This window comes from Camelus dromedarius, chromosome 22, assembly GCF_036321535.1.
Source record: "Camelus dromedarius isolate mCamDro1 chromosome 22, mCamDro1.pat, whole genome shotgun sequence".
NCBI lineage: Eukaryota > Metazoa > Chordata > Mammalia > Artiodactyla > Camelidae > Camelus > Camelus dromedarius.
In genome coordinates this window covers 17,469,238-17,490,054 of record NC_087457.1, presented here as the reverse complement: position 1 = coordinate 17,490,054, position 20,817 = coordinate 17,469,238, and the positions used below count along the sequence as shown (strand labels likewise).

Genomic DNA, 20,817 nt, shown 5'->3' with positions numbered 1-20,817 from the left:
TGTCAACTGTGGCTCCATTTCTCATATTTGCCATCTTCTATGTATTTATCTTCAAGCTGACTTCCATCATGGTGGCCAGCTGGCTCTAGAAGGCCCAGGCTTTTTGTTCTCAAATCGGGGGCACCTCTTCTGGTAGCTTTCTAACAAGAGCAAGATGTATTATTCTTGGAACTCCCCTAAACCCTTCTTTTGTGTCTCACTGCCCTAATTCAGTCATAAATTTTACACTTAACTCAAATCCAGGGGGATGCCTTGAGTTTAGACCCCAGTTTCTGAATCATCATTGTAGCAAAGGGAATGGGATTACTTTTAGATCAGTTGAGTTTACCATGGGAGCTGGAAATGGAGGCAGCTTCCTTGAAGCACATGGACTTCATAGGTAACTGGTCATTAGCTGAATTAAATTTATATTACTGGACAAAGAGTGCAGGGTGGAATGGATGCTGGGTAGGCAACCATCAATGTCCTCTTTTTTTTTTAAGCATGTTTTAAGGCTTTACTGAGGTACCATTTCAAGATTGATCTTTTTTTTTTAAATTGAAGTATGGCCAGTTACAATATGTCAATTTCTGATGCACAGCATAATGTTTCTGTCATACATATACATACATGTATTTGTTTTTATATTCTTTTTCATTATAGGTTACTACAAGATATTGAATATAGTTCCCTGTGCTATACAGAAGAAATTTGTTTATTTGTTTTATATATAACAGTTAGTATCTGCAAATCCCAGACTCAAAATTTATCCCTTCCCACATTCCCCCCGATGATAAATTTGTTTACCATGTCTGTGGGTCTGTTTCTGTTTTGTAAATAATTTCATTAGTGTCTTCTTTCTTTCTTTCTTTTTTTTTCAATTAATGTTCTTTTGATAATGAGTCCTATAAAATTTCATCTCAGGTGGTATGAAGTAACAGTAAAAAAGGAAAAGGACAAATAGTCAGCCTAAGCAAGTTTTAAATTGACTTGCTTGAAAACTTTCTGTGCAGTTTCCCAGTTTATGGTGGTTGATTTTAGCTGACTGGCTGTAGCTACTTACAGAACAGAGGAAATTCATTAAAAATAATGAATTATTCAGTTGGGTAGTGAAATTCAGTTATAAAGCACTTCACTGTACCATGGATTCAGTTCAGGTCATGTTCCTGGTTTATGGGCAGTGTGGCTTCTCACAGTGACACAGCACCGTGAGAGGCTCTTATCCTTTTCCCCGTCACTAGCATTTTAGTGGCAGATTATTGTATATATTTGGTTTTATTTGTACTTTATTTCAATTGACTTTATTAATACAAATTTAAATGTGTACTTTTAAAATATAAATTATCTATTACATAATATTTGAGAGTTATGAAAATTTAGTAGATACCTATAAAGAAATAGATCTCCAAAAAAGATTCCTGTTTTTAAAATTGTACTGATTTACTTTAGCTGAACCAAATGCTAATGGTTGTTTTATTTAGCTTTTCTAGTTTGCTTGCTTGGGTTATTTGGAGGGAAATTAAGATTAGCAGAAAAATAGCAATAGAGTAATGAAAGTCTTGAAAGCCTCTTTAATTAGGAAATTTAATGAGGGCTTTGTCATGGATTCTTTGATTCTAATATTTTTTTCCGTCTGCATGCATTGAAAAGTAGAATTCTCAAAAGCAATACAGGAGAGAATACCTTATACAGTATATGTTCTACAATAAATTAATAGATTTTGCATGTCTGTTTATATATTTGTGTGTGTTTATGTATGTATAGATATATGTGTATATGTATATATAAAGTAGTTGCTAATATATTGGTTAAGTATAGATAAACTCAAAGGGCAATATTACATTTTCAAAAATATGTAATATAATAAATTAAAAGAAATCAAATCCAGAATTTTAAAAATTCATTGCATTGATAACATTTGAAAGGCTTTTTGATTGGAAACTGCCTCTGTTAGTAGAAAATACATAATTGTATAGGTGAAACCCAAAATGTCCAACCAAAATTAGGACATTGGTAACCAAATTGAATTGCTGAATCAGTTAAGCTGGTTTGGATTTATAAGCTTTCTATGTTAGGTTATTTGAAAATTTATAAATCCAATCTTCCAGCTTATCAGTCTTTGAAATTTCTTCTTTTTCTATATTCTTTTTTACTCACATGAAAAGTAAGATGAGTATATGAATACTACCGTTGTAATTTAGATTGTAATTGGAAAACTCCTAAATATAGTTTGTGAGGTATAATTACAGAGAAAGAAAATAGATCCATGTTGAAATTCAGTACCCCTTGGGTCAGGTCTGAAGGGTAACATGAAGTCTTTTTGGATTAAGTGAAACCATTTCTCTTCTCTACTTGGATTTGTCATTTAAAAGAACATTCTGCCTATGAAGCACTTCAGTGTTTCATTAACTTTTGATAAATTTATATACTTTGTCTAGTTTGTATGGATTTGGTGTCTCTTTCTGCACCCACAGATTCCTGATCCCTCTCAGTATTCTAAAGGGAACGAGGGATAATAGCAGTAAAAGAGCTATCAGTGTTCCTATCAATATACCAACTTATGTACAGTTACAGTTTAAAAGATGTCACATCATGGTTAGCACTGTTCATCTTCACATCAATCCTGTGGTCAGTAAGGCAAGTAGTATATAATGTAATAATGTAATAAGGCAAGTAATATAATGGCAGTTAAATCCCATTTAACAAATAAGGAAATGAAAATTTAGAAAAGTAAAATGACTTGTTCATGGTCACATGGATGCTAAGTGGCCTAGGGTCAATGCATAATTTTCCAAAAAAAGTTAAAGACCAACTCTGATACAAATATACAGTGCATATATGTCACATTTATTTAGTTCATTAATGAGGAAACCAACAGGAGATAAAATTGATTCAAAGAGGAACGAAGATGATACAGATATTAGGGTTCTCTAGAAAAACAGAACCAATGGGATCTTTACAGATACAGAAGAAGATATTTACTGTGAGGGATTGGCTTGTGTGATTATGGAGGCTGGAAAGTGCCACAGTCTGCTGTCAGCAAGCTAGAGGCCCAGGAAAGTCAGTGGTGTTGTCGCGTCCAAATCTAAAGGCCTGAGAACCAGAGGGGCCAATGGTGTAAAACCTGCTCAGAGTCCAGAGGCATGAGAACCACGAGTGTCTCAGCTCAAGCAAAAAGCAAGTGTCCCCTTCCTCTGCCTTTTTGTTCTATTCAGCTCTCAACAGATTGGATGAAGCCCAGCATGGTGAGGGCAATCTTCTTTATTCAGTCTACCTATTCAAAAGCTGATCTCCTCTGGAAACCCCCTCCCAGACACACCCAGAAATAGTGTTTGACCAGCTCTGGGCTGGTAACCCTTAGCCCAGTCAAGCTGACACAATAAATTGACCATCACATAAAGACTTTGGAGAAGGAATTTTGGAATAATTGTTAGGTTAGATTACAGAACTGTAATCTACTGGACAGAATTCAGTTGCCTCTTTACTAGACAAAAATTTGCAAGTTAACATGTAACTTCATAAAGTGTGAGGTTTTAATCAGTATAATTAAATCAGGATGAGTCAAGTAAAGGTATATTCCATATGAATTAATCCTTGAGTGGGGCTTAAGGGGCTTGTTTTGAATATGTGGTATTGGTGGTGACTTGGGCCAGTGGACCAGAAATCTTGACAAGGCTGAAGAATGACATATGACATTGAAAGGACATGTTGCCGTCTTTTTGTCTTACTTCTAACTTTTGGATATATTTTCTTGACACCAAGCAACATTGGAGCCTGGGTTTTCTGAGTCCAAGTCTGGATTTCTTTCCTCTCTACTTCCCTGCTTCTTCATAGTGTAATTTTTAATGCTGGAGCAGTCTGCTAACTTTTGCAGTCAGCTAGCCTTTGTTACTAGTGTTCCTAATACTTTGCACAGTGATGGTGACACAACTTTGTTCCTCAGAGAAACATTGTGAAACTCAATGGATATTTGTAAAATTTACATAAGTGCCAAAAGTGAGAAATTGAAGTTTTAGCTTATACACCACAACTTCTTTTTTTGACATTTTGCTAGCAAATTTTAGAATAATTTCTAAAGGAAAAGTGAACATTCTTGCATTTTTGATTAAATAATCAAATTTTATAAAACAGTGTATTTCATCAAGCTAGCCTTTATATATTTTGAACAAAACAGACCTGAGCCATTTTACGTAGTAACTGAAAATTTGTCCACATTAAACAATATAATTATCTCTCAGAGTTAGTCATTGAACTACTTACTGATAAGCATTTCTAAGCCCAAGAAAAAATTACCTGTATGTGCCATTTAACTTAACAGTGTAGTGTTTTTTTTGGGGGGGATGCATTTCAAAAAGATTGGGGTACTTTACTCAGTTTAGCTCTCAAGCTCTTAGGCAATTCAGTCACTGATAATAGTAGGTATTAATTTCCTTACGTTTTGAGCAAAAAAATAGTACTAAATTTCTTTTAAGAGACTGATAAAATAATCAGATTGAGATCAGGAAGCTAGTTACAGGATTGCACAATTAACAAAGCCCAGATTACCTCACTAGTTTAACAGATCTGCTTTTTCTCCCCTGCCTTTATGGATTACTGTGTTTGGGACCAGTGAGGCAAAGGAAATGGAAAAGTTGCCATTTTTCAATTATTCTATTAGATGATATGTTGAAGATTTGTCAAGGACATAAAGGCAATACTAATCCAGAATATCAATGAAAAAAGTGCTCATTGCAGTTATGTATTTGTTAGTATTGGCAGTTGTCTTCAGTTAGAACACTGTATAGGATCCTTGAAAAACACCTAGAAAGACATTATTTCCTTGGCAAAGAAATTCCAAAACCAACTGGAGATGGAATATTCAAAGTGAAAAATGAGTATTTTGAAACACATGAGGTATTAAGGAAACAGTGGGAAGTTGGGACTGGTAATAACAGGAAGGTATAAAGGCTTTATATCAGTTCAATATAAAAAAAAAGATATTTCAAGTAATACGTTGTCTTATTCACAGAGAAACTCTTATATATTAAAATTTGCATGTAGTTCTGAATTCTACATTGAATGATGTCACAAAAATGGTGAATCTAATGAAATCCAGGTTGCTACAGTACCTTCTTTTCAGCTTTAGGTGAAGAAATCTGAGTAGCTTTTCATTACTGAAGTGTGTTGACAGTCCAAAGGAAGTTTTATAACCTAAAGGGAAAATTTCAAATTATTCCTTGTGAATGACCCTTACTTTGCGGATTTGTTGAAGTATAATTATTGGCTTCAAAAAATGGTATCCTTAACCGACGTTCTGAGCACTTGAATTAACTAAATCAGAAGTACAGCGATCTTGTGAAAAATATATTAATGTGTACTGACAATATTTATGGATTCAGAGTAAAAATTCAGCTTTGCCAGAGTGAAGTTAAAATAATTTTAGAAGTGATTGTTTAGTTGGTGTTACTTGAATCCTGAAGAAGGATTAATAATATTAGAGCAAAGCCAGTATGTGCCTGAGACAGAGCTTTTGCATCACATTGAAATACTTCATATAAAAATTTCATATATATTTGAAGCTTATATACATCATCAGAAGGAATTAACATTTTCAGTAGAAGAAAAGGAAGGGCATTAGATTTGAAGAATTTTAGCACCCGTGAAGTGCAATTTAAAGAGATTGAATTGTTGGGATGCTGGTTAACAGTGAAAAGAGAGTTTTCAGTGTATTGGAGCAAAGCCTCTTCTTTTGCCATTTGCTGCTACTTGTGCTAACAAAGCTTCTTTGTGATGATAGCTACATAGAATATTAAGAATATGTTGTTCAAGGGTCTTAATCAGGAATTGTGTGTAGCCATTTTAAGCATAAAATGTAGTATACAAAAGTTATATTTAATCAATTTTAAGTTTGTTATTTAAAAAGTTTGAAAATTTTAATTTTTATAAAGGAGTTTATCTTTTACAAAATTTTTATATTTACACTCCCGGAACCCTTTCCCAGCATGCCATAAAAACATTTTCATTTTCTGAATGTGCCACAAACTTGAAAACGTTGTCAACTTCTGGTGTAGAACTTCATTTATAAATGAAGTGGGCATTTGAGAGTCATCATGTATTTGAGTAAAATCAACAGATATCAAGCTTAGTAAGCTGAATAGTTGACCCTTGAGAAAAAGGAATTCCTACACAGAAAAGAAGTTAAAGTCACTATAAGTATCATCAAAGGATTCGAAAGGAAATGTATTAATCAAAGAACTGAAAATAGTAGAAAGGAAAACTGGAAGATAAGAAAGGAATTAAAATAGTATTTCCTAAATAAAATGCTCAATAGAATTACTGTGGTAGAACAGATGATGGCTGAAACTTTAACAGGTATTTGTTGAATGCACTGAACAACTGATGGGTCCTAGGAAGCCTGCTTGATCTTTCCTGTGTTAGAGGACTTCCAGGGGAGTTGTACTGATGGGCTTAGTGTGCTCGTGGGCTAGACCTTGAGATTTACAGCTTTAGACGCTTGTGAGTAGAGAAGTTGCCTGCCAATGTTTCAGTGGAAGACTGGATAGTGGATTCAGTCTTCAGTGGATAGTCTCTTGGTTCCCCAGTTTGCAGCCTCCTAAGGGATCCTAAGAGCTGATGACTGCTGATGGTGAACAAGAGTTATACAGGCAAAGGAAAATAGCAGTCCACCCTGGAAATCCAGCAGCAGTGGAAAGAAGACCCACAGAACATCCAGAATAGGAAACTCTTATTGAAACAGATCTTTAAAATAGTTAGATTCCAACTTTTATAAAAGAAAGAAATAAGCACACTTAGGGAGACTCAGCTAGAGTACCAAGAAATTTTCTGGAACTAACAGTCAAGATCTTGTCGACTGAAATAAATGCGCAGCCAAAAAGTTAAGAGTTATGTTTTATTTGGTGGGAGGACTCGAGCCGGGATGACAGCCTCTCAGATGGCTCTGAGGTACTGCTCCGAAGAGGTAGGGGAGAAGCTAGGATATATAGGAGCTTTACAACAAAGACCAGGTAGTTGGAACAATAAAAGATTACTTGTTATCTAAAGAAAACCAGGCATCTCAAGTTAAAGAATTTAGTGCTTTTCTATGTATGGGAGGAAGCAAACATTTGGGCTCACTGAATTCATTCCTTTGACAAGCACCTAGCTATCTAGGGCCAGTATCCTGTCCTTTCTTATTCTGAGTCCACTCAGAGTGCACCATTGTGAGTGGCTGCAGAGGCCGGGCTGCAGGCCTGTCCCCACTGGGGGGTGGCGGCAGCCACTGATGACTTGGTTTCAGCATTCTTTGTTTACTGATATGTTTGCAGTAGTTTCACTTACATTGCAGTATTTTTGTTCACAATCTTAACGTGAAAATTCAGTAGGCAAACTGAAAAAGGACTATCACTGTTGAGAATGAAATTAGCATCATAGACATCAAGTGGAAAAAGTCTCTTGAAATACAGAACAAAATTAAAGAGGTGGTCATCAGAAAGGAGAAAATAGAGACAGAGAAGAAATTCAGGCAAGAAGAAATTCATTAGAATGTGACTAAGTGCTTTTGAAGAAAAAAGGAATCGATTGTGGCAATTAGTAACTAAACCCCTAATACTGAAGTAGTAGGGGTATATTAATTTGCTATAGCTGCCATAATTAAGTACCACAAACCGGAAGACTAAACAGAAATTTATTGTTTCACAGTTTTGGAGGCTAAAAGTCTGAAATGAGATTATTAGCAGTTTTTTTTTTCCCCCTGAGGGCTGTGAAGGAAGGTTCTGTTTCAGGCCTTCCCTTAATGGCTTGTAGATGACTCTTCTCCCAGTGTTTCTTCATATCACCTTCCATCTGTGCATGTCTTGTCTCTGTGTGCAAATTTCTCCTTTTTATATGGACACCACTCATTTTAGATTAGGTACCACCCTAATGACTTCATTTAAATTTGACTACCTCTGTAATGACTCCATCTCCAAACAAAGTCACATTCTGAGGTACTTGGGGATTAGGACTCCAACATTTATTGTTTGGGGAAGGGGTACAATTCAACCCATAACAAGGGGAAAATTTTCTGATCTTAAGTAAGGACTTGGAAAAGAGTCCTTTCCAGGAACTCACTGATCCCAAGGAGAATAAAGAATGTACACTTAGGCTCTTTAAAATAAAAGTATCCTTAAAAGTCTTTCAGGCTTCCAGATGGGAAAAAGATTACTCATAATTAAAAAAAAATCTGAAAAACAATGGGCTTCTTACTTGAATCATTAAAAGGCAGAGACAATAAGAGGATACCGACAAGCCACAGGCATTCTCAGTTGGCTGGAACTGTTATGCTCAGCAACACGTTATTCTCTTAACTATTTGAAAAAAAATCAGAGATTTCAGGGTAGGACAAGGTGAAAGAAGAGGAAAGTATGGTATGCAATACAGACAGACATTTACATGCATATTTAAATTTATATAAACATTTATATTAAAATGGATGATGAAATTTGTAACACAAGTGTTTAGGAAATAGTAAGCATTCTTGAAATAGAGGAGCAATACTAAGAAAGCTAATAGGCAGTAACCAAATCCATGTCAGTAGAAAACAGTAGTTAGAAGAGTGAGGAAGTCAGAACATTCTAAGAGTTTTGCTGTCCTACGCAGAGGAATGGTGCAAATGTAGGTCTTGGTGGGGAAGGGGTATAGTTTTATTATTTTGCCGAGGTGCCAGAGTGATGGTAGGATGGAAAAAATGAAATTTTAACAATGGGAAATAAGTATGAGTGGTAATTTCATTCCAGTCAGGAAAAAAATGGAAAAAAAATTAGAGGAAGCTAAAGAAAGGAAGATAAATACCAATCAAAGTAAGATGAAAGGGAAAACTCAAGTTCTTATACCGACTGTGAATGAGATGAATCTCCTTATTGAAAGACAGTCATGTTCAAATTGGACTATTCAAAACTTAAACCAGAAAAGTAAACAGCAGAAGTTCCAGGTGTGTGCTGTTTAAAGCCAGCCTTTAAAAAAGTGATAAAGGTTGGAAAGTGGCAGATAAATAGGCAAGATTATTCCAGGAAAGTCTAAACCAAAGCAAATCAAAATACATTATTCATTTCAAAGAGGAATTTAAGATCCTTTAACGGCACAACTTGGGGCATTATGAAATGATAAAAGACTTGATTTTAGAAAAAGATGTGTCACAGTTGTTCATACTCAACAACATAACAGCTAAGTATATAAATAAAAAATTCTGTTATTCATTGACTTGGATTCCTTCCAAGAATAACCTTTATCTGATCAACGATGAAAATCCTCATGTGTGTTGAAGAATTTCCCTACGTCACATCACTCTGCTACTTTAATTTTCTAAATGCTTTCTATCTGTTCCAAGATATCAGTAAATTTGACAAAAATGTTAGGTTTGTAAACAAGTTTACTTTCAAATTCTTTGCCTGAAGGCATTCAGACAAAATCTTGTGTGCGAAGAAGAGTATTTACATCTAAAAATTAAGACATTTTAAATTAGAATGATTTTAGTGGTTTCAGGTAGCTGTAGGGAAGAGTTATTCAGGTTTACTTTTGTTTTAGCAGTGTGAATGAATTACTTACCGAATTCTAAGATTTTATAGTTGTTTTTTATAGAGTCGTTTATTTGCAGAAAACAATTTTCTGGCAGTTTTGTAAATGATCTACTCTGTATATAGCAAAAACTTATTTTCCAGTTTAATAAAAATATATTTTAAGAGTAGACTCTCTTTTGTTGTATGTGTGTGTGTGTGTCTATATATATATATTATATAGACACATATACATGCTTTGGGATCAACTTTTGACTCTTACGAAGGGTTTTGGATTTGTGGCATATATAAACTTAATTTAAAACCATTAACATTTGTAAAATGCTTTACAGTGGATGCAGCATATATATTTTATATATTTTATCTTATTTAATGCAGGTGGTAGCGCTAAGATTTGAGTTGTCAGTTTTGGTTCAGTGAGTCATAGATCTTCCCCAGTGCCAAACTTTGCCAATGATTCAAAGAATACAGGCACGCACCAAGTGCAGATGGAATATTCTGTTTTGTTTTTTGAGGAACCCCAAACTCTTATACACAGATTCCAGAGATGTCCTTTTCTTCTGCATTAGTACATGTTATAGTTTTGGATTAGCAGAAAAGCTTTGAACAATGTGTGCAAAAAAAGTTTTTGCACACAGGAAGTTGTTTTCGTTTTGGAACTCCTCTTTCATATTTTCTTAATTACAGCTTGCTGACTACCTGCCATTTTCCAGCCGTAAGTTAATAGATCCATAATTCCAGGCTTATGTATGATAAGCAATCCAGGCAGTTTAGCTATATCTGGCTAACAGCATTTTCTAGATAGGTACTCTTTGGTAGTTTTCTGCTGATAAATACCATTGATAAATTTACAAGGCTACTACCCAGTTTGAGGTTGATTAGCATGTTTGCTGGGATCCCTGGTTGAAGTCTTTCCTTCCCGGTCCCCCAGAGGGAGGGTGAGTTAGTAGCCTGCTATTAACCCTTTCCTTCCCAGTGTTTAAGACTGATACTTTGTTCCGAATGGACAATTTAAGTTTGCTAAAGTAATCTTTTAAAAACTTCTTCTGTAAGTTATCAGTATTCTCAGTTTTGGGGGGTTGCACTTGGGAAAATGAGCAACTAAAATGGATACTTGCTGGATATTTAATTCCTTCAGAGTGTGTATCGCTCAACATCAGTAGGGATAACAGTTGTCCCATAATCATAAACAGTTGCTTTAACTATTTCATAGTAACGTCATGTTTCATTCATAAAAAAATTCAGGTGTATTGTCCGAACTGTTGTGCCTTAACTAGAAATTTGAGATAACAGAAACTAAGGTTGGGGTTTGAAGGATTTTTTTAAAGAACTTAAGGCCATGTCAGTTAAGCATGTTGAGTCACATGAGGGTGTGGAAGTGTTTGACCACGAACAGGTAGACTATGTCAGGATTACCCCGTTCATTGTGTTTTCTGTCACCATCCTTGACATTTGGTTTACAATGAGGAGAGCCCTCAAAGCTCATAACAGATTTTTAAAAAATATTCTCAATGAAACTCTTATTCTTAGGGAAGCTGGTTCACTTGTTAGGCCAAGAGTGTAATAAAAAAACTTAATGTAGAAAAGCTTATCCATCTCAGAATTCTCTTCAGGTAGACTTGTGAACAAATTGAACAGATTGCCGAGTTTACTCAGCTCTTAGGAAAGATGATGAGAAAATTAAAGATGTCAAAAATTTATAGCAATTTACACACGCAGGGATTCTCATTGTAAATGAGATAAGGATTATTTTTTGAAAGGATCAAAGTCAGATAATAATAGGGTTTTGAAACTGTTAGAACCTTAGAACTCAGTTAAACTGGCTCACTTATTTTAAAAAGAAGAAATACTAAACCTATGGTTATTAGAGCCAGCATATTGCATCTGTATTTTTCTTTTGCGATTCCAGCTCCTATATCCTATATTTGGGCTTAGATGCCGTAACTTACTTTAAATACGTATGTTTGGTTCTTCAATCATATTGATAGGTCTATCTCTGAGTTTTCTTACAAAGACTGTATTCACAGAGTAATTGTTTTTTGGATTTTACGACTAGCACCTTTTAGAAATGAGTGAACAAACATTGGAAACAACTCCACAACATCGGGAACTTCCTGAATGGATGTCTACACAGAATAAGAGATACACTGTAGAAAAAAGAAAGGTATGCAGTTCATCAGTTATTCTTTCAAGTGGAAAATTTAATGTAAGCCTGACTGTAAAATGAGTCAATCGCATTTGTAAACTTCAGGCCATTATTTACATTTCGAGTTGCTGTTGTGTGGGCGAACTCTGGATCTAGTCATTGAATGGAAAAACGGGATTAAATTTTAATTGGTTTTACAAAATGAGAATTCTTATTCTGTACTTCCCCTTTATATCTGGTTTGCATGGTTGACTTTACAAGTTTGTTCCAATTCAGATAATAATTCAGTCAGTATTTAGTTTGGTGAATTTTTATGGTTAAGAGAGTTTTAAGTCTTTATAGCCTTACAGCTCACCAACCATTTTTCAGCATTTTAAGGCAGCATTATTACATCTAGAATACGAATATAATTGAAGAAAAAAATGTAATAACATAAATGCCTTTATGAAGATAAGATTAGAAGTTTGCAAATAAATTTGTTAGAAAAATAATTTTATAATTGTTGGCTTTATCTTTGTTCCATTGTCCATGTGACTTACTAGTCTATAAGGCATTAGTTGATAAAACTTAGAACTATTCTTTGAAAGCTTCTGTGAACTTTATTATTTCAAGGAACATTTATTATTTAATGTGAATTTTATTTGTGCCTTTTTGGAATTTTGTTTAACTCAAGACATCTATTCAGAAGAGTGTTTTGGAAGATGATCTACCCTTCTTAGAATTCACTGGATCCATTGTGTACAGTTATGAAGCTAGTGATTGTTCTTTCCTATCAGAAGATATTAGGTAAAGATTTAAATTTCCTACTTTCATTTGAATTTGGACCCTTAGAAGATAACTGTTACGATAATATTTGTTAAGTGTATTGAATTTTACAGTTGAGGTGTATTCAACAGATAATTATTTACACGTATAGAATATCACTGACAAAGTCTAATTCTACTTTTAAAATAAAAACAATCATTGAATTAAATTTATCATATAGCTGTTTGTTCATTCACAAGCCTTTCTATTACTTTAGATAATTTTTTACTTTTCAATACTTAAAGATATTATATATAGAACCACTGAACACTTTGTTTCACCAGTTTAGGAAAAACATGCAAGAATTATTCAACCTCTAAAATGCTTCTTTCCATTTAATTAAAAATACCAGCATAGTATTACTGAATAATGGTTGTGATTGGCTCTGTGATGTTTCGTTAGCAACAATTATAGCAAGTGATCCTTAAAAAGAACATTAAAAATGACTATTAAAATTTTTTAAATTGTCTAGTTAAACTAGGACTCTGCAATAGTGGAATATAAGGCTCTTGAAGCATTTTACAAGAAGTAGTAGGGAATTTATTCAGATCTTCTTTGAAGTTGTTATACTCATCTTTTTTTTTTTTTAATACTATTACACATTGGCTTAAAAGAAGCAGTGGTAAGTTATTTATTAATCGTCTTCTGGTAAATGTATTCTAGAAATAGCATTCAGTTGTCCTCACTCCTGCTATAGTTATCCAGCTCCTTTTGAGTCTCGTGAAGCAGAACTCAGCTTGTCTCACAGAGTAGGTAAAATCTGTTATTTATGATTATGTGTTAACTCCACTGTCTTACTTTGACAGTATGTCCTGTCTGAAGGCAGTAAGCATAAGTGTTTTGAACAGTATGTTTTTTTTTTAAATTTCTATTTTTTGGGGGTAGGGGAGGTAATTAGGTTTATTAATTTATTTAATTTTTGATGGAGGGTACTGGGGATTGAACCTGGGGCCTCCTAAGCATGTGCTCCACCTCTGAGCTATACCCACCCTCCTTGAAGAGTATAGTTTTGATGAATTGTGTGTTATTATGGAAGGCAGACAAATTTTTTCCCTACCTCCTATGGCCACTTTAAAGATTTTTGCTATTACAGGTTTTCAGCAATTTTATTATGATGTGCCTTTGTGTAGTATGGTTTGTGTTTATCTTGCTTGGGGGTTCAGTAATCTTTTTGGATCTGTGGGTTTACAGTTTCATCAAATTTGAACAATTTCTTCAAATATATTTTCTCTCATCCTGTTATTCTCTTTTCCTTTTGGCGCTCTCAATGCATGTAAGTTAGATTGCATGATACTGTATTGTATAAGGCTCTCTTTCAGTCTAAAATAATTTTTTTTTCATTCTTTTTTCTCTCTGTGCTTCAGTTTGGATAGTTTCTTTGGCTATGTCTGCAAGTTCACTTATTTAGTTTTTCTTCTGTAGTGTCTGATCTGCTGTTGTCCCATCCTGTGAATTTTAAATTTTACTGTATTTTTCACCTCTAGAAGTTCCATTTGTTTCTTTTAAAAAAAAACTTCCTTTTTGGCACATATCATATTCATGTTTTAATCTTTGAACATATTCAGCATATTTAAGGGTATAGCTTAGGGGTAGAGTGCCTGCTTAGCATGCACGAGGTCCTGGGTTCAATCCCCAGTACCTCCATTAAAATAAATAAAGAAACCTAATTATCTCCGCCCCCAAGAAAATTTAAAAAAAATTAATAAATATGAAGCTTATTTATAATAGCTGTTTTACTGTCTTTGTTAATTTCATTGTGCTAGTTATTATTATTTTTTCTATGAAATGATTTTTATCCTGCTTATAAGTCATGTTTTCCTATTTTTTTCTCATGGCTGGCGATGTTTGATTGGTTGTTGTGATTTTTCTTTATTAAATTTTAGATTTTGTTGTCTTCTTTCAAAGAAAGGAGCTTTGCTCTGTCAGGCAGTTAAGTTACCTGAAGATCAGTTTTACATTTTGAGGATTATTTTTAAGCTTTATTAGGGCAAATCTACAATAGCCTTTACTCTGGGCATAATCTGTCCCCATGATACGGTGTGACCCTTCTGGAGTCTTTGCTGGCTACCCCAGGTGATCAACAAGAATCTCTGTTCTGACTTTTCAGAACTTGAATGACTGCTGCCTCTGTATAAGCCCTAGGAGTCGTTCAGCTTACAGTGCCCCGGTTGGTCTTTGTCCAGCATCATAGTTTCACTGTATGATCGCGTGTCCTTTCCTGCCTAGCTCCTGCCTCTCCAGGACTCTACCCACAACTTCCAGCTGCCTCACCCTCTCTGGTTCTGACGTCTCTCCCCAACTTGGTGCTCTGCTTTGGATTCTTCTCCTTGTTCTGTTGTCTGGGATGTTCTAGGCAGAAAGCTGGGACAGCAGTAGGGCTCACCCTTTGTTTCCCTTCCCTCAGAGAGCGTATTCCAGTACTGTCTATTGTCTAGTGTCTGAAAACTTTTTTATGTATTTTGTCCAATTTTCTGTTTGTCAATGGAGGAAAAGGTGTGTCTGATCACTGTTTTTCATCTTGGTCCAAAGCAGAAGTTGAGCTTTAAAAAGTTTTTAAAATATATGTTTAATTTTTAAAAATTGTGAAATACGTAAATATAAACAATAATATAACAAGTACTCATATTCCTCCTGCTAGCTTTATCAAATCTTAATAATCATTTTCTTTTTTTCTTTTTTTAATGAGATTTACTTTTTAAAATTTTACTTTTTATTTTTATTTGGGGGGAGGTAATTAGGTTTATTTATTATTTTTAATGTCAGTTCTGGGGCAGCTGAACCCAAGATGTTATGCATGCTAGACATGTACTCTACCACTGAGCTGTACCCTCCCCCTATTTAATACTCATTTTCTTTAAATCTTTATTAAGACATCAAATAAAATACAGCTGAAGCCCCATGTATCCTCTTTTTGATTCTCCCGTCTGCAGTCCTCTGAGAAAACTTCTGTCATGAGTTCAGTGTTTAGCAGTCCCTCAGATGTCTTCTAGAATATTCATAATTTTATATCTCAAAATATCATATACTGTTATTTTGCCCATTTAGAAGTTTTAAAAAAACTGTCAAACTATATGTATATTCTGCACCTTGTCTTTTTCACTCAACATTTTATGTTCTTGAGAATTTTTCTTTTGGTTTGGTATGTGAAGTTCTGTTTTAACTTTTATATAATATCCCATTGTTTCAATATGTCACAATTTGTTCATTCTTTTGTTGATGGAAATGTAATTTGTTGCCATTTTTGCCAGTAGGGACAGTATTGCAATGAATATTCTTAAATATTTCTGTCTAGTTGTACACATGTGAGAGTTTCATATACTGATGAGAAAGACTTGCCAGGTTATAATGTTTATACATCTTCAGCTAGATTTTGTCAAAAGTTTTTTCCAACAGGATTTAACCAGTCTAAATATTCCCCAGGGAGTGGTCCCATTGGTAGATAACCTCAGCATTTGATATTGTGAGGCTTTAGTTTTTGCCAGTCAGATGTGAAATTGTATAGATTAATTTTACATTTCTCTAATTTCTGTTGAGATTTCATGTCTTCATATATTTATTTGGAGTTATTGGCTATTTGAATTTCCTTTTGGGAATTTCTTGTTCATATTTCTCTTTTTTTTTTTAACTGGTTATTTCTCATTTTCTTACTGAGTTTTCAAAGAATTTTTAATATTTTCTGACTATTCATATCAGTTGTGTGTCTTTGGCTTGTCCTTTAACTTTGTGAATGCTGTTGTCAGTTATGCAGAAGATAAATTTTTAATATAATTAATTTATACTGTTTTTTTCCCCCTTTAGCACCAGTCTGTCTGATGGAGATGTGGTGGGATTTGACATGGAATGGCCACCAGTGTTTAAAAAAGGGCAACTGAGCAGAGTTGCACTAATTCAGTTGTGTGTGTCAGAGAGCAAATGTTACTTGTTTCATATTTCTTCTATGTCTGGTTGGTATCTCTCTTTATTTCGTTTTTATTTGGTAGATGATTGTATTACATCAGCTTTATATAAAATTAGGCTCTCGAATTAGCTGCTGCTTTTCTCATCACTTTATGTTTATTTAATTATTTATGTCCTAGCTGAATTACCATATCTCTGTTCTATTTAATTTAGACATCATCTCTGTCAGGCTTTGATACTATTCCTATTTTGGAGAGTAGAGAACTAAGTGTTGAGGGGTTAAGTGACCAGGAGTATCCTGTTAGCGTTAGCGGCAGTAGAATTCAAATTAGCTTTTTTTCTTAGCGTTTCTCAATCAGTACTTTCTGCTTCAGGTAAGAAAAGAAACACTCGTGGTAAGCGTGTTTCTGAATTTAAACTTAAACACAAATTTAAATATAAATATAGAATGTTAAGTAGAAAATAAATCCATCATATTTGATAGAACCTATGGAAATAAAATGTTACAGGTTTTCCTCAGGGATTGAAGATGTTGCTGGAAAATGAAGCAATTAAAAAGGCAGGTGTAGGAATTGAAGGAGATCAGTGGAAACTTCTACGTGACTTTGACATCAAATTGAAGAGTTTTGTGGAGCTGACAGATGTTGCCAATGAAAAGGTAGACATAATACATATTTTATTTTCATAAACAAGATAAATTTGTGTTTCACAGAATGTCCCTTTTTTCTGAATTTTAGATTTTTCTGAAAACATAATTTAAGTTGTATAATGTTTCTGTAAAAAAGAAGTCCCAAGTGAGTATTCCATAACAAAAACCTTCAGTTCCAATCCATTGCCTTAGCAAATAGTTTCTTTAAGCAAGCACCTCCTCCCATATTTAGTAGTGTTTCACTTTGTTTCATATATTTGCAAATCTAAATACTGTTTTGCAAATTTAAATCTCTTTAATCCATCTATATCAATACCTTTTTTTTTTTTTTTTTTTTTAAAGAGCATAATGCAGCTCTTGTGGTATGATGCGCTTAGGGGAAGTTTGCCCATCACTTCCATCACCCACATTTTACATATTTCATTAATGTCATCATTAAGTTAAATTCTTATATTACCCAAGTGTTCATTTGGCTGAGAAGTAGAAAACTGACCAACCTATTCATCTTTTGTCCATGAACAATACTTCTACAGTCCAAGAATTTTAATTCCTACGTTGGGGAAATTCCAGAATTAAATTCTTACAGCGTGGATTGCAAATGAGGTTTTTAGTGACAGGAAATCTATGAAGGACTATCTCTGCCTCATGTTGGTATAACAATTCCATCTTTATGTGTGACATGCTCATTTAGTATCAGATATTTAGGAATGTCTGAAAATGAAACTAATTTTTGCTGAGTTGATTTTTTCATTACTCCTAGCTGAAAAGTACAGAGACCTGGAGCCTCAATGGTTTGGTTAAACACCTCTTCGGCAAACAGCTTCTGAAAGATAAGTCTGTTCGCTGTAGCAATTGGAGTAACTTTCCCCTCACCGAGGGCCAGAAACTGTACGCCGCCACTGATGCTTATGTAGGTACCCAAGACCTTCAGACCATGATGTATTTTTCTCAACTTCATAATAAATTACTTCACAAAAATCTTCCTGTGGTAGCAGCACAGACTCAACTGAAATATTTTAAATCAGTTTGGCATAAAAAATACTTAGGAAGAAATTTAGACAAATTCTGTTAATTCTAAATATTAATTAGCAAGAACCAATCAACAGATTGTTCAAAGCTAGTCATTTTTATTGTCATGAAGCCAAAAATAGTGTCCAATTTGTATGTAAAAAAATGTGTGTTCTTTGGAAACGTGAAAGACTAATAATAAGCTCTGACTAAGCGCAAGTGATATTGATGATTTATTTGATTATAAGCAACTTCAGAGTAAAAATAACTATGAGACAGTTTCTATTTTGAAACTGTCCTTATTTCTTCTGTTTATATTTAAAATGTGGGAAAAATTGAGAAAGGGGGCCTCCAAGTTAGCTTTCCACTGCTGTTAGTCAAATTTTTATGTTGTATTTTTATGTTTACATATTTGTACATAGTGAAATCTGGGCTTATCTAAATTTATAGAGCTGTAATTTTTTTTTCAAGAAATATATTTTATATCCCAGTAGACTTCTTTTTCCCTAATTCATACTTTTATTTGTAGATGAATGTCTTGTTTCTTGTTTTGCACTTGTTTTTAGGAATGGAAGCTCCCTTTATAATTAGGAGAAAATTCAACTTGTCGGGAAATAAAATGATAATTTTCTTTTATGTTCTGTTTAAAAAAAGTCAAAACTGGTTGAGAACTAGTGTGAGTTCTGTAGCATTTTTATTCATGAACAATCAGTGTGACTTGATTGTCCCTATTAACAACACCTAGAAGGAAGACTATTTATATACTGACTTAAAGCTGCTTTAGTGACATAATGGGGCATGGATATCTATAGTCAAACTTTTCCCTTACTCAGTTATCTTTTGTTAGATTCCATTTATAAGTTATTTGATTTGCTCATGATATTGGATGTTAAAATGTGAATACTTTTAAGATATAGACAGCTGTTTCTCCGTCTCACAATTGGTATGGTGAATAAATGATGACATTTAGATGTTTGTGTAACTTAATACATTGAATTCAGCTTTTTGGGCTCTTTGGGAATCATTATTTTGGATTTTTATAAAGATGGGACATCAAATTTTATTTTGGTGATCTTTAGTATGCTTTTCTCATTCTTCTGTTTTCTTATAGGCTGGTCTCATCATTTATCAAAAATTAGAAATTTTGGGTGATGCCGTACAAATATTTGCTATAACTAAAGGTATGTTATGATCTGAAAATAAAAGATCAAATTTGAGTTTGCTCATTTGTGAGGTTCACCTCCAAAAAGACAATGTTCACACATGTGCAAAGTATTTAGCATTATTACACCTTGTTGCGAGTCTGAGCAGTGCTGACATGAGGGTGAAGTCTTTTTGGCCAGAGCGTAGGGCTTCAGTCATGTTGGTTGTGGCAAAGCAGGGCTGACTTTTCCTTTGTAGCATTGCTGTTCATGAGGCTTCTAGAACTGGGGCTTTGTGGCTTTGACAGCATCAATGATGGATGCAACCAGCCACCTCCCAGCCTGGCGATTGTACATCTTTGCTATAAATACTTAAAGTGTGTAAGATGCTTTATAGTGCCTTGGTTTAAATTTCTAAATTTTCTCAAGAACTCCGCTGTTTTTCTCCAAAAAGAATGGCCACTGTATTCAACTCCAGTTCTCAGATCTCTTGATAGTCAGTGACAGCAGGTCTACAGAATGGAGTGAGAGAGCCAAGACTTTCGTGTCACATAGGCCAGGGGTGAAGTCCTAGCCATGTGACCTGGACTTTACCTGTTTGCTTATGTTTGAAATGTGAGTGATGGCATAATACCTATTTCATAGAATAGTTGTTAGCACTAAAAGGAACACCGTATTCAAAGCACCTATATTGATCTGCATAGAGTTGTTATTACTATTCTTGTAGCTTCCTTTTGGAGGTTTTAAGTAATTGTGTTTGTTAAGATGTTAAATAAGGTGATTTTGCTAAATAAACTTAAAAATATGGCATGTCCTCCTTATATAAAATTACATGATCCCCTTTATGATTGTATTGAGAAGGGATCCACACCCTCTGTGGGAGCCTTTCCTTCTCTAACATGTTCAGGACGATTTCTTACACTTTATCTCCCTGGAGTGCCTGCTGACCCTCTGTAGCCAAAGGCGCTGTGGCTAGAAATTATCTTGATTAACTGAGGCAGATGGTGTGTTTTTGAAGCTGATCTAGAGAACTAAATTCAACAGAGGGGAATTCATGATTTTCTGATTTTGTGGTTTACAGAATTGCTTGTGGGTTACACTTACAATTTTGTCTCTTGTGAAAATGCTTCTGAGGAATGTTTAAGATATTTCTCACTAAAGTAACAAATATTTACAAGTCCTGGTACCTGTTGTTGCAGTGCTGCGTTTGAGGAGAGAGTGGTCATCGGGGCACAAAAAAAGGGTCACAGGCTTTGGTAACTGAAGGTGCTATAACTGTAAGCAAGGGTGGAGTAGTGGCGTGAGGTGGGTGGAAATCATATTGACATGAATAGAGGACTAAGCTAGATCTAAGGAAAGTGAGAAATTACCTGTAAATAACTTTTTTTTTTTTAAAGCTTGGTTTGGAAAGGGAATATTCATTTATTCACATAACATATTTTGGGGGTATTTATTATGGGTCAGGCACTGTACCACTTGCTGGGGAAAGTGCAGCGGAATGAATGAAACAGACCAAGCCCCTTCACTTCGTTTGACTGAGTGAGGGAATGAGCCACATGGATGCCCCAGGGAGAACATAGAGGGCTGGAGGAAGAGAGAGCATAGCCTGTTTGAGGAACAGTGAATATAACTGAGGTGAAATGAGTAAGGGCGAGAGGAACA

At 34.5% G+C, this 20,817-nt stretch overlaps 1 protein-coding gene across 7 annotated transcripts in view; it reads left to right on the top strand.

Annotated features, from left to right (window-relative positions):
- Positions 1-20,817, top strand: part of WRN (WRN RecQ like helicase) — an 89,586-nt gene that overhangs the window by 4,706 nt on the left and 64,063 nt on the right. For 4 of the 7 annotated variants that reach the window (XM_064477483.1, XM_010987990.3, XM_010987987.3 and 1 more), the window contains exons 2-7: positions 11,566-11,673; positions 12,329-12,441; positions 16,258-16,403; positions 16,866-17,014; positions 17,766-17,915; positions 19,125-19,194. In XM_064477483.1, the coding sequence (XP_064333553.1) occupies positions 11,578-11,673; positions 12,329-12,441; positions 16,258-16,403; positions 16,866-17,014; positions 17,766-17,915; positions 19,125-19,194 (724 nt within the window). In that variant the 5' untranslated portion in view covers positions 11,566-11,577. Of the gene's footprint in view, positions 1-11,565; positions 11,674-12,328; positions 12,442-13,069; positions 13,209-16,257; positions 16,404-16,865; positions 17,015-17,765; positions 17,916-19,124; positions 19,195-20,817 lie in introns of those variants that run through there. The other 3 variants (XM_031440165.2, XM_064477484.1, XM_031440164.2) reach the window with 3 other exon arrangements.